The sequence below is a fragment of the Rattus norvegicus genome, chromosome 18 (assembly GCF_036323735.1).
Source record: "Rattus norvegicus strain BN/NHsdMcwi chromosome 18, GRCr8, whole genome shotgun sequence".
NCBI classification, from domain to species: domain Eukaryota; kingdom Metazoa; phylum Chordata; class Mammalia; order Rodentia; family Muridae; genus Rattus; species Rattus norvegicus.
In genome coordinates this window covers 61325932-61348822 of record NC_086036.1, presented here as the reverse complement: position 1 = coordinate 61348822, position 22891 = coordinate 61325932, and the positions used below count along the sequence as shown (strand labels likewise).

At 46.9% G+C, this 22891-nt stretch overlaps 1 protein-coding gene and 1 pseudogene across 1 annotated transcript; one reads left to right on the top strand and one right to left on the bottom strand.

Annotated features, from left to right (window-relative positions):
* Positions 1 to 9932: 9932 nt before the first annotated feature.
* On the top strand, positions 9933 to 12853 carry LOC120098252 (60S acidic ribosomal protein P1-like). The gene has a single exon (XM_039097339.2). It carries the CDS (start codon positions 11651 to 11653, stop codon positions 11930 to 11932), a length of 282 nt encoding a protein of 93 aa, XP_038953267.1. The 5' UTR covers positions 9933 to 11650; the 3' UTR covers positions 11933 to 12853.
* A 7498-nt stretch (positions 12854 to 20351) lies between these two features.
* Rpl13a-ps6 (ribosomal protein L13A, pseudogene 6) lies at positions 20352 to 21017 on the bottom strand (annotated as a pseudogene).
* Between the last annotated feature and the right edge of the window lie 1874 nt (positions 21018 to 22891).

The following is a 22891-nucleotide window of genomic DNA, read 5'->3' as shown; positions in this document are numbered from 1 at the left end:
ACTACGTTACCCTGCCCTCCTGGCATCGATCCTTTCAAAACATCTATCACCCCTCATTGGTACCTGAGATCCTTAATCCTGATTGACAACTTGATAGGATACAGAATGACGAGGGTAACCCATTTCCGGCTATATCTCTGTTTCCAGAACGTGCCTAGGGAAGATGTGCCCTGAATGTGAATGGTCCCCTCTCAGGGGGGGGGGGGGGGGGACGCCTCACAGACTGAATAAAGAGGAGGAAAGCCAGCTCAACAGTAGCACTCACCTCGCTCTGCTTCTCAACTTCGGATACAATGAGACTAACTGCCTCCTGGTCCTGTCGTCATGTCTTCTTATGTAAGCTGCTTTTGTCGACTGTTTTGTACACAGACAGCTACAAGTAAGCTAAATAGAGGACGGAGGGTGAAAGGAATAAATGGTTCTTTCCTCAAACCACTGAACAAACCTCAGTTCTACTATTGAGTGTGCCAGGGGCAGGCAGCACGTTACTAATTGTGACAGGAGCCTGGACAAAGGCCAGCATTGACCCACAGCAGAGGGGACATGCTCAACCCAGTCCCTTGGAAGAGACCTGAGCAGTGGCCTTGCCTCACATCACATAGCCTTGTGACCTTGGAAAAGGCGTGTAGCATCCTTGAAATTCATATGTCTCATCAGCTTGGAAACCATAATGACTGAATTGGAAGACTCAGCATCTCGGTGCCCTTGTCTTCCAGGGCAGAAGAGGTGCAGAAGGAACCTCAGTTCCCACTTATGCATCATTTGACACCGAGCATGGGATTTTAGATATTTTTTTTTTCTGCCTACTTGAGGGCAGGACTAGATAAAGGTGTCTAGCGGGGTCGTGATCCCACTGCATTCTCTCGGTCTCCCTGCTCCTTCTCTCTCCCTGGCTCTTTAAAGACAAAACCATCCTGTCAGGTGCAAATGCATGGAGACATATTCATGATTATTCAAATGAAGCCTTGAAAAATAATCAGTGCCTCCCTCATAAATATTCATTGCTCCTGGGCTAATCACCAACAGTCTCACAGGAGGATGTGCTCCTGCAACCCTGCTCTGGTCCCCCTCCGCTCCCCCTCCGCTCCCCCTCCCTTTGTCCTACAGGCTCTCCCCCTCCAGTCCTAAGCTTCCAAATGTCTTCCTAGGTCTTCACCCTCTTATTCAGGGAGAAGATATTTCTGGTTCATGAGTTAAAAGCTTGCTTTATTTATCTGTTAGAAGATGACTCTCCCAGGAGGCTAGCCTTCTGCAAAGTATAAACGATCAGGTTTCAACAGCTGCAGATTCTCAGGCATCTAGTTTTGTGTGTGTGTGTGTGTGTGTGTGTGTGTGTGTGTGTGTGTGTGTGTACTTTTACTTTATTTCATTTTTGAGACAGTCTTAGCATAAGGTTCAAGGTTCAGCTTGGACGTGCATTTTCTAGAGCAGACTGGTCACAAAATTACAGAGATCCACCTGCCTCGGCCTCACAAGTGTTGGGGGATGCTTTAAAAAGAGATCTATCTATCTATCTATCTATCTATCTATCTATCTATCTATCTATCTATCTATCTACCTATCTATCTATTTATGTTTTTCGAGGTAAGGTTTTTCCGTGTAACCCTGACTATCTTAGAACTCACTCTGTAGGGCTGGAGAGATGGCTCGGTGGTTAAGAGCACTGGCTGTTCTTCCAGAGGTCCTGAGTTCAGTTCCCAGCAACTACTTTGTAGACCAGGCTGGCCTCTATCTAAGTAAGGCCTATGCCACCACCACCTGGCTCATTTTTCCTTCTTAAAAGGCAGTGTCTCACTGTGTCAGTTCGTGCTGATCTCTAGTTCCCAAGTCTGGCCTTAGCCTCCCAAGTCCTAGAAGGGTGGGTGTGCAGCTCTGGTCCATACTCTTGGCTTTGTACTCCTAGACTCTCCCTATGATGGAGTGTGAGGCTGTGTCCACCACAGGGCATTTAGGCTAAGTGTGGTGCTAGGGTTGTGGGCCACCTAGAAACAGGACACATTGCAACATACTTCCCAGGAAAGACCAGGGAAGCAGCAAGCTGTACGCACGCTGGCCTGCATTTGTCCTTCCAGCCATAGTTGCAGATTCCAATCTAGCCAGGACTACACAGTGAGTTCCAGTCAGCCTGAGACATGGCTCAGCTTTTAAGCGCAGTTTTGGCCCCGGCAGGCGAGCTAGGTTCTGTTCTCAGCACCTACCTACCTACCTGGCAGCTCACAACTCTCTATAAAGCCGCTTCCAAGGGGATCTGATGCCCCTTCTGGCTACCTGGATCCTGCATAGTATACGGTTTACCAACATACACAGCAGGCAAAAACTCAGACAAACAGAATTAAATAAATATAAATAAACAGATAGATAGGGAATCTGTTACTGGTCTGTTGGTGGCATGAACCTGGAAGAGTGGAGCTTAAAAAATGAGTCATATTAAAGTCTAATGCAATAGTTATCTTTATGGAGGGCATCAGGTCATTTATGCTCCAAGGGTGTTCTGAGGGTTAGGCAAGGCCATGTGAGCAAAGTTCACTTAAGTTCATGTTATACAGTCACAAGGGCAAGGTCATGTGAGTTTAGGCGAGCACGTGAGGACAACTGTGCTTGGAAAAAACATTCTGAATAAAAAACGGGGAAGGTGATGGGTGATCTGAAGGATATCCACTCCTGTCTGTTATACCCGGGAGGGGTGTGAAAGCACAGCCGAGAGAGAGCAAACCCATGTTGTGTAGGAGAAGAGGTGGCAAGAGTATCGTCTGGTTTACTTGGAGTTCCTCACAAGCTCAGAATTCTCGCACAGAGGACCGTGTCCTGACAGGAAACAGGGTTCTGTAATAATGTGCTCAGTAAAATATGCACACTTTGTGTGTGTGTGTGTGTGTGTGTGTCTGAGTGTGTGTGTGTCTGTGTGTGAGTGTGTGTGTCTGTGTGTGTGTCTGTGAGTGTGTGTGTATGTGTGTGTGTCTGTGAGTGTGTATGTGTGTGTGTCTGTGTGTGTCTGTGAGTGTGTGAGTGTGTGTGTGTCTGTGAGTGTGTGTGTCTGTGAGTGTGTGTGTATGTGTGTGTGTCTGTGTGTGTCTGTGAGTGTGTGAGTGTGTGTGTGTCTGTGAGTGTGTGTGTCTGTGTGTGAGTATGTGTCTGTGTGTGTGTCTTTGAGTGTGTGTGTGTATGTGTGTGTGTCTGCTTGTGTGAGTGTGTGTGTCTGTGAGTGTGTCTTTGAGTGTGTGTGTGTCTGTGAGTGTGTGTCTTTGAGTGTGTGTCTGTGAGTGTGTGTCTTTGAGTGTGTGTGTGTCTGAGTGTGAGTGTGTGTGTGTCTGCGTGTGTGAGTGTGTGTGTCTGTGAGTGTGTGTGTCTTTGAGTGTGTGTGTATGTGTGTGTGTGTCTGCTTGTGTGAGTGTGTGTGTGTCTGTGAGTGTGTGTGTGTGTGTGTGTGTTATAGTGTTTTACCCTGTAGCCAATGAAACTCACTGTGTACCCCAAGCCGGTCTTGAACTCTTTGCAATCCTCCTGCCTCAGCTTCCCAAGTGCTAAAATGATCGTGGATGAAAACCATCATCATACCTGGCATCCCCTCAGCCTCGGCCTCAGGGCTTGGGGACCAAATTCAGGGTCTCACTGACAGTAGGCAAATGCTCTACCCCTGAGCTCTGTTCCCAGCCCCACCCATCATCCCCAAACAGGATTTTTCCAGCGAGAAAGAGCCCTGATTCAAGAGAGCAAAGACTCAAAGAGACCAGAATGCTCAGATTGGCTCAAAGCAGCATGCTCTGCCAGAAGCAGGCAGAATGGTCCCGGAGAACATTTGGGAATTTTATGGTAAGGAAAGGTCGGAAGCCATTATATCTTCTAGTTAACTAAATAAGGGGAGAAGAGAAGACTTTGTACAGGGACTTTTATGGGCTTTGTTGTTGTTTTGTTTTGTTTTTGCTTTTTTGGTTGTTGGTTGTTGGTTTGGTTTGGTTTTTTGAGACCGTCTCTCTATGTTGTCCAGGCTGTCTGGAAGCTCAATGGGCAAAACAGGATGGCGGTGAACTCACAGAGATCCTCTGGCTTCTACCCCAGAGTGCTGTGTTTAAAGGCATACACCACCATGTCAGGTCCAGCTTTTTGTTTGTTCTTGTTGGTTTGTTTGTTTGTTTGTTTTGTTTGTTTGTTTGGAAGAGGATTACTCTGTGTAGCCCTGGCTACTTTGTGGACCAGGCTGGCCTCGAACTCACAAAGATCCAACAGCCTCCGTCTCCCAAGTACTGGGATTAAAAGTGTGTGCCACCAGCACCACTAGCTTTTTGTTTGAATGTGGCACATACTTCACAAGATGGTCCCAAGCTGGCGGCAGCGCTTTGGATGGTCATGGAAACGGGAACACTGGACCTACCTAGATCGCCCAGGGGGCAGGTCTCATCCGTTAAATTGTATCTGACTGCAGTTTCAGTTTGAGCTTTCTGTATCCTGTCTGTAGCACCAATACATAAACAATCTGTTCCCTGAGCTCTGCTGCCAAAGGATGGCACAGTCCCAGCGCCTCGCTCCCTTCCTGAAACAGAGCAGACTGCTTCTCCTGAACCATGAGCCGAAATAAACTGTTCCTCGCTTAAGCTCTTCTGCCGGGTGCTTAGTCTCAGAGACAAGAAAAACAACACAAGGAATTTAAAAATGGCAAAATTTAAGATGGGGAAAATATCCTAGCGGCTAGCCCAAGATTAATCTCACTGTTATGTCAATTTAAAAGTTCACATTACATTTTATTTTGTGCAAGTGCGTGCATTAATACCTCTCTCTCTCTCTCTCTCTCTCTCTCTCTCTCTCTCCCTCCCTCCCTCCTTCCCTCCCTTCCTCCCTCCCTCTCTCCTCCCTCCCCTCTCTCTCTCCCCCCTCCCTCTGTGTGTGTGTGTGTGTGTGTGTGTGTGTGTGTGTGTGTGTGTGTGTGTACAGTGCACAACTAGAGGACAGTTCTCTCCCTCCACCGTGTGAGTACCAGGGCTAGGATTCAGCTCATCCAGTTAAGAGCCTTTACCTTCTGGACCCCATTTACCGGCCACATTTTACTTTCCAAGGTTTAAGGAAAACCTGCTATTGGTTACGGCTTGACTAAGAATCATTTTCTCTATCTATGGGAAGTAGATTATTCCTAACAACCCAAGATGTATAGGATGAAAATAGAGTTCCATTTGTCTCCGTAAAGGTCTGACAAAAAAAAAAATATATAGCTTTTCAGAGAAAGCCATGTGTCTCCCTTTCAATGGTGACAGAGAATATGGCCGGGACAGAGAAAGGGCATGGTGACAAAAACCATTATCCATTTCTCATGGTTGATTTGCTAGCAGCTCCAGGAAGAGAAATAATATTACTTTCTAATACAAAGTGGTGTCATACCTGTATTTGCAACATTATTTCTTCGATCAACAGAGCTTTTTCTTCCTGGAAATTATCACGCACACACACCCCCAAATCAGGAATCCTTGGTTTGATTTAATGAGATCTACACAAAGGGGGTTGTCAGTAACCACAGAAACCAGGCAGGGTTTTCATAATGATGGTGCTTGAATTGTATCCCCGCCTGAAAAGAGCCTTTTTAATTATAGGGTTTGGGGTGGGGGGAGTAGGAGGGGTAATAGTGGATGGAGTCTTTTATCTACTTAAAGGGAGAGCAGGTGGGCCCCTCTAACAAGTCTTAACCTCAGGATTTGGCTTAAAAACCCTAGAGAAAAAAATTTTTTTTTCTCTTTTAACCCTATGTGTTTGCCTGTTCTTCCTGTCTTAGATGACAGGGTCTGGTTCAAAAGGGGTTCAGGAGGCCCACTAGACCAGTTCAGAGGTTTGCAGTCCCTCGGAAACACAGAAGCCCTGCCCATGTGGCTGAGTCTCTGGTGAACCTCTTGCAAAAATGCCTGGAGCTATTTTAAAGCAGGTGACATTAAAGTCTATGACAGTGTCTGGAATGTTTACAGGGTTAGGTAATTCTAGCCCCTCTCAATTTCTCACGTCAGGTCAGCCACAGTGTAATGCACACTAGTGAGCAGGCAATGAGACATCACAAAGAGGAGAGTATGGAGTGACAGTTGTCCCCTTTCGTCAGGAAATGAAGAACTTTCCTAGAAACGTCCTGAAGTTTCCGCTCACTTCTCAGGGTTCTGAGCTGTCGGAGGGTCAACCGCATCTCTGAGAGAATCGAATTGGAAACTTGGTTAGTGGGATTGTTGTCAACTTGGTCCTGGATCTGACTCACTAGCCAAGGTAGGAGTGGACACTGAGTAGGTGTTACGTAGGTGTCTGACGCTGCAGCTGTTCCCAACACTGGAATGGGTTGTGTTGTCTGGTGTGCAACTGTCTTTGAAACTCTGGAACTGATGTCTCTCCGTGTGCTCATTGGATCCCCCAGACACACGACTGTAAAATGTTTGAAGAGGCCAGTGAGATGGCTCAGTGTATAAAGGCATCTGTTGCCAAGTCCTGAGAGCTGAATTTGATCCCCAGAATCCACATGGTGGAGGAGAGAACTGGTTTCCTCAGGTTGTCTTCTGACCTACACACACACGAACACACACACACAAACACACACACACACACGAACACACACACACAAACACACAGGCACATGCACAGACACACACACATTCTCACACACACACACACAGGCACACACATATTCTCACACATACACACACACACATAGGCACATGAACATGCACGCACACATTCTCTCTCTCTCATACACACACAAACAACACACAGGCACACACACATTCTCACACACACACAGGCACATGAACATGCACACACACACATTCTCTCTCTCTCTCATACACACATGCACACACACATTCTCTCTCTTTCTCTCTCATACACACACACATTCACACACATGCACGCACACACGCATGCACACACGCACACAAACACACACATTCTCTCTCTCTCATACACACACACACATTCTCTCTCTCTCACACACGCACACAAACACGCAGGCACACGCACAGGCATACACACATTCACACACGCACACACACACACACAGTGGCACCCCAGGAGGGAAATAAATGAATAAATATAATAAAAAATGTTAATGCATGGTCGAATATTTTACACACCTGTCTTGCCCAATACGTCGTAGAATATAGGTCTCTTAGTAGTGTCCTGAGTTATACAGCTGAAAATTGAATTTAACCAGGCAAAAAATTCAGCAACATCCCAGAAATGAGATGCGTTCAATTTCTTGTTGTGAGGTGACATTTATATTGCTCATTAGAAAGCCGTCAGATGAAAGTGCGAATTCTCTGTGCGTGCACACAACCCACCCGACTCTCCACAGCGACTGTAAAGTAAACCCAATACGTTTCAGCTCGGTCAAAACCGGCATGAATGACCTCAGGTCTGAGCCACACTCGCAGAGGACAGGAACGGTAGCTTAGGCCCTGTGGGTGTTTTCTGAGCTCGGTAGTAGTGCCTGCCTTGAAGCTTTATGTTTCTGCTCCACTGTCACTGCTGCTCTGCTGTCTGACAAAACTCTTAGAGATTTCAATCAAAAAAGAAGCACAGGGGGGTTGGGGGATTTAGCTCCGTGGTAGAGCGCTTGCCTAGCAAGTGCAAGACCCTGGTTTCGGTCCTCAGCTCCAGGGAGGGTGCGGAGGAGGAGAAGATGCACAGGGCCAGAGAGATGGCTTGGCGATCAGAGTATCAGCTGCTCTGGAAGAAGACCAGAGTTTGGTTCCCAGCGCCTACATGAACAGCTCACGAGCCTCTGGAACTCCCGCTTCCGGGGATCTGCTGCCCTCTTCTGGCCTCCACAGGTACCTACATGCAGAGAGAAAGATGTGTCTGTGTGAAAGCCCTTCCTTTTTCCTTGAGGCCCCAGATTCAGTCCCTGTCACTGCATAACAAACAAAACCTTGGCTTGGCCTTTACACTAACCCGAATGAAACCACAAAGTAAGAGACAACGACTTTCCAAAGATGTCCTCTGATATATCCCCCGTCCCCACTACGGGGGCACAAATACAAATAAATACAACAAATAGATATACTGAGAAAAATTTAAAGTCAGAAACATGCTTTCAATCCCAGAACCCAGGATCAGAGAGGCATGTGAATCTCTGTGAGCTTCGGGCCAGCCTGGTCAGCCAGAGCTACATAATAGACAGACCCTGTCTCAATGAATAAACAAATACAGAAGAGAGAAGCAGAATGGGACATTGTCTTCCAACCAAACTGACCACAGAACTACCACTTAAAGAAACCCCACAGAAGCCCCTTGTGTTCCTACTTTCTGGTAAATGTAGCATATACCTGTCAGCAATGAGAGTGTGCTTTGAATGTGAGTAAATTTAATAAAACTTAAGACCCACTCTTACCAAAGGAAATGGATACCGACATGGCCCAGAAATCTTTAGCCAGACAAAGGAGTAAAGAGCGTTGCTGTTTCCTCTGGATTGTCCCACCAAAACCTTAAGGGTGTTTTTGACAAGTGAAGGAATTTCCTGGGCATAAACACAACAGGCCCTTTTCTAGATAGGGAAATATTCACCAGTTCCAAACGACAATCTCCCTGTGGACGTCCAAACGTCCACCTTACTGTCGTCAAAACATTGTCAAAAGAAAGAACGGAAATGTCCTTGCCACCTCCATCCCGCCATCGGGGGCTGACAAGAGACAAATGTGGTTAAAGAGGAAAGAACCAAGTGGAGGAGGCCTGCTGGCTCTGCCTGGGACGCTGGCAGTGAGGAAACAGAAACAGTGACGCCTTTAAATCGTCAGAAAGGGGGAGAGAGTGGGGCCGTCTGATATTCGACATCCATGTTTCTGTAGAATGTGCTGGACCTCTCATAGCTCTTCAGCCCTCAGAAGCTGAGGGACATTTCCCCTGTGAGCAACACCTTCCTTTGTTCTGCTTTGATTTGGGCTTTGGAGATAGGGTGTCACGGAGCCGGAGCTATCCTCTAATTTGCTAGGTAGCCAAGGATAATCCCCTTGCCTCCATTTTACAAATGCTGGCATCATACCGACACCACTACATCCAGTTTATGGGATCCAGGAGTCAAATCCAGGGCTTCATGAGTGATGGGCAATTAACTCTACCCACTGAGCTACTGTACCAGCCTCACTATGGCTTCTGGCCTCAGGCCTTTTGCCTCCTAACCCTTCCTTGGCCGCAGATCTATGCTTCCCTACCCATGCACACAGATGGTAAAGCGGCAGAGGTAAGCACCCTGGACCAACACGAATACACAGGCTCCAGGGAACTAACTGGTGGGGTATCCCAGGGGTAGGATGTGCACTTAACAGTTGTGAGTCTGTAACACCACCCAGCCAAACCCCCAATAACCCAAACAACAGGACTCAGGAATGGGTGGATACATCCTCTAGCTTCCTCTCCTTCCAGGGGACAATTCTCTGTGAGTCCTCTATAGTCTCTCAGGAGGCACTCTTCAGGCTGACCCCTCCCCCCAGGTTGTGTAAAGGAATAAAGCCATCAGGAGCCCACGCCGGTGTCTCTGTCACGTTCCCCTGTCCTACTTCCTCATTCACTCACAGAGCTTCCTGCAGTCACCTCCCAAATAAGCCACCAGTACCTGGGGGAAGCTACACCCCAAAAAGAAAGCTTGTCCTGCAAAGACCGCTCAAAACCAGCTTCCCTTCCCTGTTCTTCTTATACAGAAGTTGGCAGGATGTGGTGGTCACTTGTGTGGTGGGGTTGTGGGAGAGACTGAAGGGGAGGGAGGAAACAAAAAGAGACCAGTTTTTTATTTTATTTTATGTTTGTGTGTGTGTGTGTGTTAAAATTTATTAATTAATTTCATATATGTGAGTACACTGTCACTGTCTTCAGACAAACCAGAAGAGAGCATCAGATCCCATTACAGATGGTTGTGAGCCACCATGTAACCCTGTTGCTGGGAATTGAACTCAGGACCTCTGGGAAAGCAGTCAGTGTTTTTTTTTTTTTTTTTTTTTTTTTTAGATTTATTCATTTATTATATATAAGTACACTGTAGCTGTCTTCAGATACACCAGAAGAGGGAATCGGATCTCTTTACAGATGGTTGTGAGCCACCATGTGGTTGCTGGGAATTGAGCTCATGACCTCTGGAAGAGCAGTCGGGTGCTCTTAACCACTGTGCCATCTCTCCAGCCCGCAGTCAGTGTTCTTAACCGCTGAGCTGTCTCTCCAGCCCCCAGGCTTTATATATTAAATCATTCATTTTGAGACAGAATCTAATGTATCCCAGGCTGGCCCTGAACTAACTGAGTCGCAGGCAGAAGTTGGCCTTGATCTTCAGATTCCCCTGACTCTACCTCCCTAAAGCTGGGATTTCAGGTGGGCATGATTGCAGCTGTTCACATGGTGCTGGGATAGAAGAACCCAGGGTTCCATGCATGCAAGGCACATATGCTCATGTGCTGAGCGACATCCCCAGTCTGACTCCTGTGTTTAGATTGACCCATTTGGAAGGATGATGGTGTCACCCCTGGGCCGGGGACTGCTGAGAAAATGAGCAGTTCAGGTTAAAGTCCTAGAGTGTGCTAATTTCTTTACAGAGAGAGCCTGGCACAGCAGTCTCCTTAATTGTTATCTGTTTACTGCATTGGTAGCTGCAGCCAGAACCAGACATAATTTTTTAAGTTCCAGGGCAGGATGGAAATAAAGAACTGGGGAGGTGGCTCAGGCTCGGCAGGTAAAAGGGTTTGACTAAGTTCCTGAGCCCCACATGGTGGAAAGAGAGAATCGGTTCTCACAAGGTGTCCCCTGACTTCTACATGCACGCTGTGGCATGTATCCCCCCCCCCACACACATACACGAAACAAAAAAAATATAATTAAAAGAAAAACCAACATGAAAATGCAAAGCCCTTACCATGGTCCAATCAATGCTAAGACGCTAAACCCAGTAACTACAGAACACTAAACCAAGCGATGACCCTCATGAGTGCTGGGCTCTCTATTCGAGCAGTTTCCTTGAACCCAGCCCCTCTTGAAGACAAGAGGAAGGCCCTAAAGCCAGGTTCTCACCCACCTCACAGGCAATAGCAACCCAAAGAAGCAAACTGTCCTAGTTAGGCCTCTTTGTCGCAGTGATAAACACTGACCAAAACCAGTTTAGGATTAGAAACGATTTGTTTCAGCTTACAACTCTCGGGTCACACTCCATGAGGAAAGGAAGTCCTGGGGAGGGACTCAAGGTAGGAACCTAGAGGCAAGACCTAAAGCAGAAAGCTGGAGGGCTGCTGCTTATGCTTGCTCAGCCTGCTTTCTTATAGCACCCTGGACCACCTGCCTCCCACAGTCGACTGGGCTTTTCCGAATCAACCATCAATCAAGATAACATCCCACCGTTGCCTCCCGGCCAACCCGATAGAGACAGTCCCTTCACTGATATTCCCTCTTCCCAGATGACTCTTGCTTGTGTCAAGTTGACAAAAACCCAACCAATGCGGAAGTAAACAAAGATTGATAGCATCCCTTGTATTTTAGAGACTCGCGCCCAAGAGTTTGCCGATGGAACCATCGGATGGATGTCTGAGTTTTGGCTTTAAAATAATGTTGGGGCCCTATTCTCAGTTGCCGCCAAGGTGCTCGGTTCTTCCGAGGAAGCTAAGACTGCATTGGGGTGAGGCCCTCACTTTATTGGACAACTAGCACCGTGCCGAGAGTCCACAACATGGCGTCCGTCTCCGAGCTCGCCTGCATCTACTCCGCCCTCATCCTGCTCAACGATGACGAGGTGACTGTCGCGGAGGATGAGATCAGTGCCCTCATTAAAGCAGCTGGTGTCAGTGTTGAACCTTTCTGGCCTGGCTTGTTTGCAAAGGCTCTGACTATTGTCAACATTGGGAGCCCCATCCACACTGCTGCTGCCCCAGCTGAGGAGAAGAAAGTAGAAACAAAGAAGGAAGAATCTGAGGAGTCGGAAGATGACATGGGCTTTGGTCTTTTTGACTAAACTGCTTTTGTTAACATACCCAATAAAGAACTGAACCTGTGTGTGGGTGAGGGGGGTATAATGTTGGGGATAAAGGGAAGCAGGGAGTGGGCGTGTTACCTCGAGTTCATCGCTGATAAAGCTGGGTGAAGGGTACATGAAGGTACAGTAGCATGTGCCTTAGGATTTTGTATATGTTTGGTGTTTTCTATAATTCAAAACCAGTTCAAGTCTGGCACGTGTCCTGTAGGATCCCAGCAGACTCCACAAGGAAGCAGGGTGGTTGCTGGGGCTGAGATCCTAGTGTTAGCAGGGAAGAGGTCAGGATTAAGTCTTGGGTAGAATTACCCAAACTGTGTCTGACACAATAAATGCTTAAGGAACAGAACTTTATGTCATTACAGCTCTGGAAACTTGAAGCCCTAGGTCAGTGTAGACAGCCCGGGCTTCTCCATGCTCCCCTCTATGTGTAACCCCGGTGTCTCTCTGTCCTTGTAAGGATGCTGGTGCCACTTTGATGTTCTCATTTAACCACGACGATTTCAAAAGGCCTTCTCTCCACACTTAGTAAGGGGGAGAGTTTCAAGACATGAATTGTGGAGGGACATCACTCAGACTCTCTCTAAACTTTGACGTCATTGTCCTTGTAAAGAAATTAGAATCAAGGCTGGGGAGTTGACTCAGTGGTTAGGTGCACTTGTGGCTCCTCCAGAGGGCTCAAGTTCACTTCTCCTTGCTCACATGGAGGCTCCTAACGGTCCCTTCCAGGGAATCGGACACCTTCTAATGCACACGCAAACATGCATATATGTATACTCATATCCCTGTGCATGTGCATGCATATGTGTATATGTATCGGTCTTTTGCCTGCGTGTTCATATATGCTATGTAAGAGAAAATTATAATTGCAAAAAGCTTTTGAAATAAAACTGATAAAATCTGTATTGTCTGCTGTGCCTGTCCTTGGCTCATGAGCCAGGTGTTGGGGCAAGATAGTTAAAAAACAAAACAAAACAAAACAAAACAAAAAAAACGGGCCCTCAGGCCAACAGGGCAGAGCAGGGAGGGCTTCAGTTTAGAGGTCTCAAGGTACTACCTTCATCTCTCCGACTCGGGTAGTTACCGTGAGGATCTGAAGAGGAAATGATCTGAAATTATTAAAATCATGTGAAGTCATTGCCCATACGACGAAGTCTCGGTTAAGCCTTGCCACTACTAATTTTGTCACCAAGGGCCACCTCCTCTGGTCCCTTCGCTTACACCATTCGCCACTGAATTAGTAACGATTTCGCTTGGCCTCGAGTGAAAGAAAACCCCAAATAACAGATACTTAGCAAGACAGACAAATTGAACAGTAGCGATCTGCTTTGGAAAACCTTCAGGCATCAGTACTTCCGGTGACGTCAGATTCCAAACGTAAGGGTGCAGGGGAGGGACAGTGCAGGGGAGGGAACGGACCAACAGCAAAACAAAGAAAAAGAACAAAGTGAAGGGTTGTGAGCCACAGAGATTTCCCATCCATCTGTCCTGCTGGTTCTAATTTAGTCCATTGGCCACGCTTGCCCGACAAGGACAGCCAGAAATCATGTCCATTCTGGGTGGCTATGTGTGCCATTAAAATTTTTATTGCTTAGGGAAGACGAGAAAGGCAAACATTGCTGGGAACTGGGTCTGGACTTCCGTGGGTCCATTAATCACCCAGGATGGTGACTGAGGGGAAAAAACACGAATAGGTATAGCTTTATATTAAAAATCTTTTTTTTTTTTTTTTCAGTCCTGGGGCTCAGGGTCTCGTATGTGCGAGGCAGGTACTCTACAGCCAAGCCATATCCTTAGCTCTTTAAAGAACAGCTCAGAGCTGCAGACACGGCTCGGTGGGTTAACTGTCTGCTGAGCAGGCGTGAAGACACGGATCCCCAACACACCAGGCATGCTAGCACACGTAACCCCAGCGCCTTCCGTATTACAGAGATGCAGTGGCCAGCCCAGCCTGCCACAGTGTGAGCCGCAGCTTCAGGAGAAACTCAGAACCAAGGTGGGCGGGGCTAGAGGGAGGTCTCAGCAGTCAATCACTCCTGCTGTCCTTTCAGAGGACCCTGGTTGAGCTCACAGTTCAGAATTCAGTTCCAGGTGATGGACACTCTCTTAGGGGCTCCATGGGAACCAGGCACACAAGTACAACAGACATTCAGGCAAATGCATATGCACATAAAATAAAATAAAACCTTTTTGTTTTATTTATTTATTTATTTATTTATTTATTTATTTATTTATTTATTTATTTATTTATTGAGACAGGGTTTCTCTGGGTAGCTTTGGCTGTTCTAGAACTTGATCTGTAGACCAGGCTGACTTCAAACTCACAGAGATCGACCTCTGCCTCCCAAGTGCTGGGATTAAAGGCGTGCTCCACCCCCGCCCAGCATGAAGTGAATAAATCTTTTTTTTTTTTTTTTTTTTTTTTTTTTTTTTTTTTGTGGTTCTTTTTTTCGGAGCTGGGGACCGAACCCAGGGCCTTGTGCTTCCTAGGCAAGCGCTCTACCACTGAGCTAAATCCCCAGCCCCGAAGTGAATAAATCTTAAATACAAATCAAACAAACGAACAAAACCAAAAACAAAACAAGGTAGAAGGCCATAAAATAGCTTACTGTTTACTCAATGAATAAACGTGCCTTCTGCCAAACCTTATGGCCTGAGTTCAATACCTGAGACCCACACAGTAGACAGGCAGGATTACTTCCCATGAGCTCTCTTCTGACTTCCACACACGCCATGGTACATATGTACCCACAACACACACACATATATACAAATAGACAAATGTGGTGATGATGATGATGATGATGATGATGATGATGATGATGATGATGAGGACGACGACGACGACGGTAGAACCTTAGAGACACTTGACATTGACTTCTGGTATCCATGCATGAGAGAGCACACCTGTACACACATACAAACACACCACAGACAGGTACACAGACCATCCAAGATTCGTTTCCTGCTTTTAGAGTTTTAGATGAGTGGAAACAGGTGGAACTGTGCCTGAAGACTCCTTAGACACAGAGTCTCATTATTTAGCCTTGACTAGCCTGGAATTCACCATGTAGTTCAGGCTGACATCTAACTCAAAGAAATCCTCCTGCCTCTGTTCCCCAAATGCTGAGGTTAAAGGCACACAGCATCAAACCCAGACAGTATTTAATTTTAATTAATTAATTAATTTGGGGAGGGGGGTTGAAACAGGGTTTCTCTGTATAGTCTTGGCTGTTCTGGAATTCACTCTGTAGACCAGGCTGGCCTCGAACTCCTAGAGTTCTGCCTGCCTCTGCCTCCTGAATGCTGGGATTAAAGGTAAATGCCACCACTGATCAGCCTTCATTTTTTTGTAAAAACAAAACAACAACAACCAAGTAAAACAAAACAATAGAACAGAGTCTCAGGTGACTTAGCTGATCTTGAAATTACTATGTAGCTGGGCATGGCCTTGAACTTCTGAACTCCTGATCATTCTACCTTTTCCTCCCTTGAAAGCTGGAATTAGACAGGTGCGTGCTGCAGGTCGAGTTTATGCAAGGCTGGGGATCGAACCCAGAGTTTTGAGTATGCCAGAGAAGCACTCAACCAACAGAGCCACGTCTTCAGCCCTCGAGCTAGAAGTCTGTACCGTGGGTTTAGAATGGTGCACACTGTCTACTTAAAGGGGACAGAAAGAAAATAAACTCTGAGCCCTTACTTTGAAGCCCACTGAGAGCATACTTCAGTGATTCTGTGATAAAGTCATAGACTAGGTCCCAAAGCTGAGAGGTTTACACAGGCGGCCGGCCCCACATGATTAAACCAAGCTATGCACTCTCCCAACGGAAGCAGGGAAAGCTGCTGACTAGAAAATCCTTGCTTGTCTCATGAAATGTCTTTGGTGGGGTCCCAGAATCAATGTCAATACCAACCTGTCAGAACGAAAACACAGCATTTGTTCTTGACTTGAAAATTCCTAATTTTGGAGGTCCCACAGCTGGGCCATGCATTATGCATTTTCCAGCGGTCTGCAGCAGATAAGACCTCTGATGGGGGTTATGGTAACGGTTGCCTAGGATACTTCTCAGAACTTGAAGGAGACCTTTAAAAAACACTGGCTTTTCACTGTATCCTCCAGACAACGTCTGACGGGTGACTGAAGTAGCATAAAAGGCTTGGCACATGACTTTATGTCATGGCTGTTCCCTTTGCTCCTTAACTCGGTGGTCGAGTTCTTCTGAGCTTTACACGTAGATACGGAGGAGATCATTTAAAATGCTGTACCCAGGGGCTGGGGAAGACATCTCAGTTGGTAAAGCGTCTGCTCTAGAACCTGAGGACCTGACTGAATTCAGATCCCCAGAACCCGCATAAAAAACTGTGTGGAGACATGTGTCTATAACACGCCAGCAATGGGGGAGGACTGGGAAGAAACAGGCGTGTGTGTGTGTGTGTGTGTGTGTGTGTGTGTGTGTGTGTGTGTCCTTGAAACCAGGAAGCTTTGCCAATCTTAAAACCATAGATGGGAGGAAAGACAGTTGACTTCAGCCTTGGGTCTTCACACCCGTGCTCACATACATGCATGCAACTCATACACATCTATATTAACAAGTACATACAACACACACAACACACATGTACATACACATACAGGCACACACATGCAGGCACATACATGCATACACATTTTCTCGAAGCCTATATATATTGTATTTTTGGCTTTTCTAAAGAGATTTATTTATTTATTATATATATAGGTACACTGTAACTCTCTTCAGACACACCAGAAGAGGGCATTTGATCCCATTACAGATGGCTGTGACCCACCATGTGGTTGCTGGGAATTGAACTCAGGACCTCTGGAGGAGCAGTCAGTGCTCTTAACCACTGAGCCATCTCTCCAGCCCTCGCTGGTTTTTAAGACAAGGTCCCACGCTGTAGCTCAGGTTGGCCTATGACTCAGAGAGATGCTCCTGCTTAGCTTCCAGTGAGCTAGGATTAACAGGCATGAACCCTCACGCCCAGCGTGGTGCAGCATTAACTGGACCATTGTCCACTGGCCCTAGTATGTGAGCCTCAGCCTCATCATTAAAGCCCCAAACAAGCACAGGCCAGGATGGTTGTGAAAGAGGATGACATCAGCAAGAGGAGAGGCTCAACAGTTCCTGAGCTGAGTCATGGCCCTCAGCCTGCAGACCTCAAGGCAGGAATGCTTGCACACAAACACACACCAGGCCTGTGGGCAGACACTTGTGATTTCAGCTTTTATGAGGCTGGGGCAGTGGACTGCAGCGAATTAGAGATCAGCCTGGGCTACATGGTAAGACTTTGTCCCTAGATGAGCCTATCAACAAAGGAATAAATAGAACAAATAAAGAAAAGGAAAACAAGTGCCCATGACAGCCAATTACTCAGTTGTGTCTGTCATTTCCTTGGTGCGGTGAGCAGCTACCATTATCTATGTCGGCTGTCCTTGCAGTTAGAGGTGAGGTCCTCCAGCCTGGGTTTAAGTCCCAGTAAAGGAGCCTCCCTTGCCTGTCTTGGTTGTAGTGGGTAGCTTTTTGTTGTTGTTGTTGTTGTTTAAATTATTTTTATTAATTATTTGTTTATTAATTATGTATGTGACTACACTGTTGTTCTCTTCAGACACACCAGAAGAGGGCATCGGATCCCATTACAGATGCTTGTGAGCCACCATGTGGTTGCCGGGAATTGAACTCAGGACCTTTGAGAAAAGCAGTCAGTGCGCCCAACCACTAAGCCATCTCGGTAGCCCGTGAGGGCTGTGTCTTTCGCTGACCCTCAAACTTACCATTTCAGCTGGCCAGTGCACTTGAGGGATCCACTGTCCTTCCCTCACCAGTGCTGGGACTGCAGACAGGTGGCTACCATGTCCAGCATTTTTACATGGGCACTGGGGCTCTAAATTCAGACCCTCCTGCTTTTGCAGCAGGTAGTATTTTATTGACCAAAACATCTATCTCCCTAGGCTGGCCTCGAACTCAGAGATCCATACCTGACTCTGTCTCCTGGTTGCTGGGAATAAAGGAGTATGCCACCATCTGGCTCTAATTCATTTTTGTAACATCTCTCTCTCTCTCTCTCTCTGTGTGTGTGTGTGTGTGTGTGTGTGTGTGTGTGTGTGTGTATAAATGCCAAATAGCACAGGTAGCAGTCAGAAGACAACTTCTGGGACTTGGTTTTCTCTCCTGCCCCCTAGGTTCCAGGGATCAGACTCTGGTTGTTTATCTTGTCAAGAGTCAGCTTTACCAGGGGCTGGAGATGTGGCTCAGTGGTTAAGAACACTGGCTGCTCTTCCTGGTTTAATCCCCAGCACCCACATGGCAGCTCTGTGACACTAGTTGCGGGGTATCTGACACCCTTGTGCATACATACAGGCAGGCGAAAGGACAAAGGACATAAGATTTTTTTTTAAAAAAATTACCTTTTCCTCGTGTGCCATCTGGATGGGCCCTTGTAATTCCTAATTCTTCAGGAATTCACTACTGTGGAAGGGAAGTTTAGTTTCGTTTCTGGAAGCTCCTTATCAACACATTATGAGATGCAGAAGTGAAAACGTGACGGTTAATGCCCAGCAGTGGTGGCACACAGCCTCAACGCCAGCGCTCAGGAAGCAGAGGCGGGCAAATCTTTGAGTTCAAGGACAACCTGATCTACAGAGTTCCAGGACAACCAGGGCTACACAGAGAAGAAATCCTGTCATCAAAAAAAAACCCCAAAACAAAACCAAGAAACTCACAAAATAAAAAAAAATTCCCCAAATCATGGTTAACATAGAGGTAACAACAAGGCACCCCAAGAACCACGAGTGCTGGGGCTGGGGATTTAGCTCAGTGGTAGAGCGCTTACCTAGGAAGCGCAAGGCCCTGGGTTCGGTCCCCAGCTCCGAAAAAAAAAGAACCAAAAAAAAAAAAAAAACCACGAGTGCTTCACTATTAACCAGCACAGACGGACCGGACCGCCAGCTCCATCTGCACGGTGACTTCTTGGTGACCTTACGAGGGCCGGCTTTGAGCACTGGGCCTGAGCTATACAAGCTTGCAGATACACAACTTCGGGAAGCAACCAGACTCCCATCTGAAGTTCGGCTTCTTCACCCACAGCCCAGGGGGAGTATGGATAACCCTCAGAACGTTTATGAGAGTACCGTGGGAAGTGGGTGTGGCCTCGCCGGAGTGGGTGTGGCCTTATTGGAGGAAGTGTGTCACTGTGGGGGTGGGCTTTGAGACCCTCTTCCTAGTCACCTGGTAGACAGTCTGCTCCTGGCTTCCTGTGGATGAAGGTGGAGAACTCTCAGTTCCTCCAGTGCCAGGCCTGCCATGACGTTAATAGACTGAACCCCAGAGCCTGTAAGCCAGCCCCAATTAAGTATCTTTTATAAGAGTTGCTTTGGTCATGGTGTCTCTTCACAGCAGAGGGACCCTTAAGACAGCCTGGATTTGACTTCACACTACTCTCAGCTGCTCGAGTCTAGCAGCTAGGTTCTTGTGACTAGTCACTCAGGTCATGCTCATGCGGTTGAAGCACTTTACCCATTGAGTGAGATTTCTAATCTTCCTTAGTCATTATGAAAGGGGGTGGGGCAGAGAGTTCCTTAGTGAATGAAGGGGTTTGCTGCACAGCAGGGCAGCTTGAGCCTTGAGATCCCCATGGAGAAGAGGACCAATTTTCCGAATTTGTCCATTCCATGTCCATGCTGGGGTATAGATGGTATAGATGGACTCCAAGATAGGCAAGCATTCTACTATGGTCGATATTGCGAGTCCTCGGAGCCTAGAAGCACTTGTAAGCCAGCACTGTGAACGCCAGGTTTATACTGTTCCCTGTCGTTGAGTACACACGCTGCTCATGGCGCTGAAATGACCACGTCTGACTCCCTCTTGTGACTTGTTTGCTTCAACTGATAGATTATTCAAAGACAGAGGCTCGAATTTCTTCAAGAAATAAAGAAATCTCTAAGGGCTCACCCTACATGAACATTATCTTCTTTTTCTTCTTCTTCTTCTTTTTTTTTTTTTAAGTCAAATAATTTATTAGCACATAGAACCCTCCAGAAAAATATTGCCTTGTGGTCTGTTGGGCAGCAGCAAAGGCAGCACCTGAATGTGGCCATCATCTTCAGTGTGAACTTCTAAGTCCTAGCCCAGGTGGGTAGCCCTCACTTCTCATAGCTTCAGAATATGGTATTGGGGCAGGTGGGTGGGGCAGCCCTGCTACTCATTTTGAACACTGAAGATCAGGTCATTCCATGGTTATCACTTTAATCTAAAACTCAAGCAAGTGATGAGCTCTCACTCAGCTGTCTAAATGCACCCTCTACCTACAGGAGCAGTGACTAAGGACCCTTTGGTCCCCACATCCCTGGTCGGCGGTGGAGGAAGGGCAGACCAGGCAGGCATGAGGCACAAACAGTCTTTATTGGGTTCACACCAAGAGTCCATTGGTCTTGAGGACCTCTGTGAACTTGCAGATTTTCTTCTCCACATTCTTTTCTGCCTGTTTCCTTAGCCTCAAGAGCTGCTTCTTCTTCCGGTAATGGATCTTTGCCTTTTCCTTCCGTTTCTCCTCCAGAGTAGCTGTCACTGCCTGGTACTTCTACCCGACCTCATGAGCCAGACGCCCCAGGTAAGCAAACTTTCTGGTAGGCTTCAGCCGCACAACCTTGAGGGCAGCAGGGACCACCATCCGCTTTTTCTTGTCATAGGGTGGAGGGATCCCATCCAACACCTTGAGGCGTTCCAGGGCAGCCTGGCCTCTTTTGGTCTTGTGAGGCAGCATGCCTCGCACAGTGCGCCAAAAAATGCGGCTTGGGGCTCGGAAGTGGTAGGGGCCTCGAGACGGGTTGGTGTTCATCCGCTTTCAGAGAAAGGCCAGATACTTTAACTTGTTTCTGTAGAAATTTCCAGAAATGTTGATGCCCTCACAGCGTACAACCACCACCTTTCGGCCCAGCAGTACCTGCTTGGCCACAATGGCCGCCAGGCAGACCAGAAGATGGCTCCAGCCATCCAATACTAGAACCTGCCCCTCCGCCATCTTCGGCAGCCGCCTAGGAAAAGTCTTCTTCTTTTTTTTAATGGTTCATTTCCCCCCAAGAAGTCCTGGAAACTTTTATAAAACTGCATCGTCGTCATACCTTTAAGCACTCAGGAATTGGAGTCAGGCAGATTCAGATCTCTTGTGAGTTTGATGTCAGCCTGGTCGACATAGCAAGTTCCAGGCCAGCCAGAAATACACAGTAGTGAGAGCTTGTCTCAAACAACAAAACAAACAAAACAAGACAAAAATGCAGACAAACGACAAAGAATCAAAGTACACACATACATAGAAAGCATGTGGAAGGAAACCTGGTCAAGTGCAGTGTGCACATCTATAATCTCGGTATTTGAGAGGTTAAAACAGGAGGATTGCTGTGAGTTTGAGGCCAATTGTGGGCTCCATGATGAGCTCCCACCAACAAGGGAGCAAGAGATAGACAAAGTCATGTCTCAAACCAAAGCAAAGGACCAATTCCTCCCCACAACAACAACAACAACGAGAGGGGGGAGGGGGAGAGGAAGGGGAGGGGGAGGGAGAGGGAGAATGAATTGTTTCCCTCTGTAGTGCAACCCTATCTTTGTTTCTTTTCTGTCAGTCTCAGAGGGGGAGCTAGGATTTAAAACAGAAGCAGAGAACAGAAAGTTGTAGAGTAAAATCTTCCATTATATAAAAACAAAGACCTCCCAAAAGGGTGCCTATTTTTTGCTCCAAGAATCCCACATCTTTGTAGAAGACCACATTCTTAAGCCAATGTTTGGTTGTATTGACTTCAGCTCCTGGCCCAGCCTCAAAGTAAAGCTTCTCTCGGCTGGCAGTTCTTCTCATCCGAGTGAACATAATTGGGCCTAAAGTTTCCGTTATTTGGAAATCTCTCCAGAGGCAGAAATTCTCCAGGTCCCCTGTGAACTGCTCGCCTTTGGCCTGACTCTGGGAGTGTTCACTTCTAAAATACTGCTTCTGGTCTGGACGATGTCTACAGAGTGCTTTAAAATGTGGCTTTGTCTTCCTTCTGAACCACAGCAGAGAGAGAACACACTGTTTCCTTTCTGAGAACGATGACTAGAGAGAACAAGACTCATGGTATCAGGAGAGGTGCTGGGAGCTTCTGTCCAACGGTTGCTATGGAGAAAGACATTCGGAATCTTGGCTCTGGTGGATGATCCACATCTGTGCTCTTAACTCACTTCTTGAAATTGAAACTCAAGTACAGTAACTGTGACCTAGTACATGTGTCTCTAATATCTAGCCATATTTTTCCAAACAATTCTTCCCAAACTTGGATTGGTACTAAGTCCTCACAAGGCAGTTTAGTAATAACTATAAATACTTACCATAACTACAAATAGCAAATTAAATATATACTAAAACTACAAGGACTTTTTTTTTCTATTCCTTTTTTTTTTTTTTCCAGAGCTGGGGATCGAACCCAGGGCCTTGGGCTTGCTAGGCAAGCGCTCTACCACTGAGCCAAATCCCCAACCCCAGGACTTTTTTTTTTTAAGACTGGATTTCTTTGTGTCCTGGAAATAGCTCTGTAGACCAGGATGACCTTGAACTCACAGTGATTCACCTGCCTCTGCCTCCAGAGTGCTGGGATTAATGGCAACCACTCAGCATCCAGCCTGCTTTCTTACACAACCCTAGACCTTGTGCCCAGAGGTGGGACCACCCACAGTGAGCTGGCCCCTCCCACATAATCATTTAATGGCTTGCCTACCGGTCAATCTGACAGAGGCGTTTTCTCAGTTAAAGTTCTTCTCAGATGACCCTGGCTTGGGTCAAGCTGACAAAAACCAGCTAGCACAACAATCTAATGAGTACTTGTGTTACAGCAATATTGATAAGAACAGGATTATTGCTGGGTGGTGGTGGTGGTGGTGGTGGTGGTGGTGTCCATGC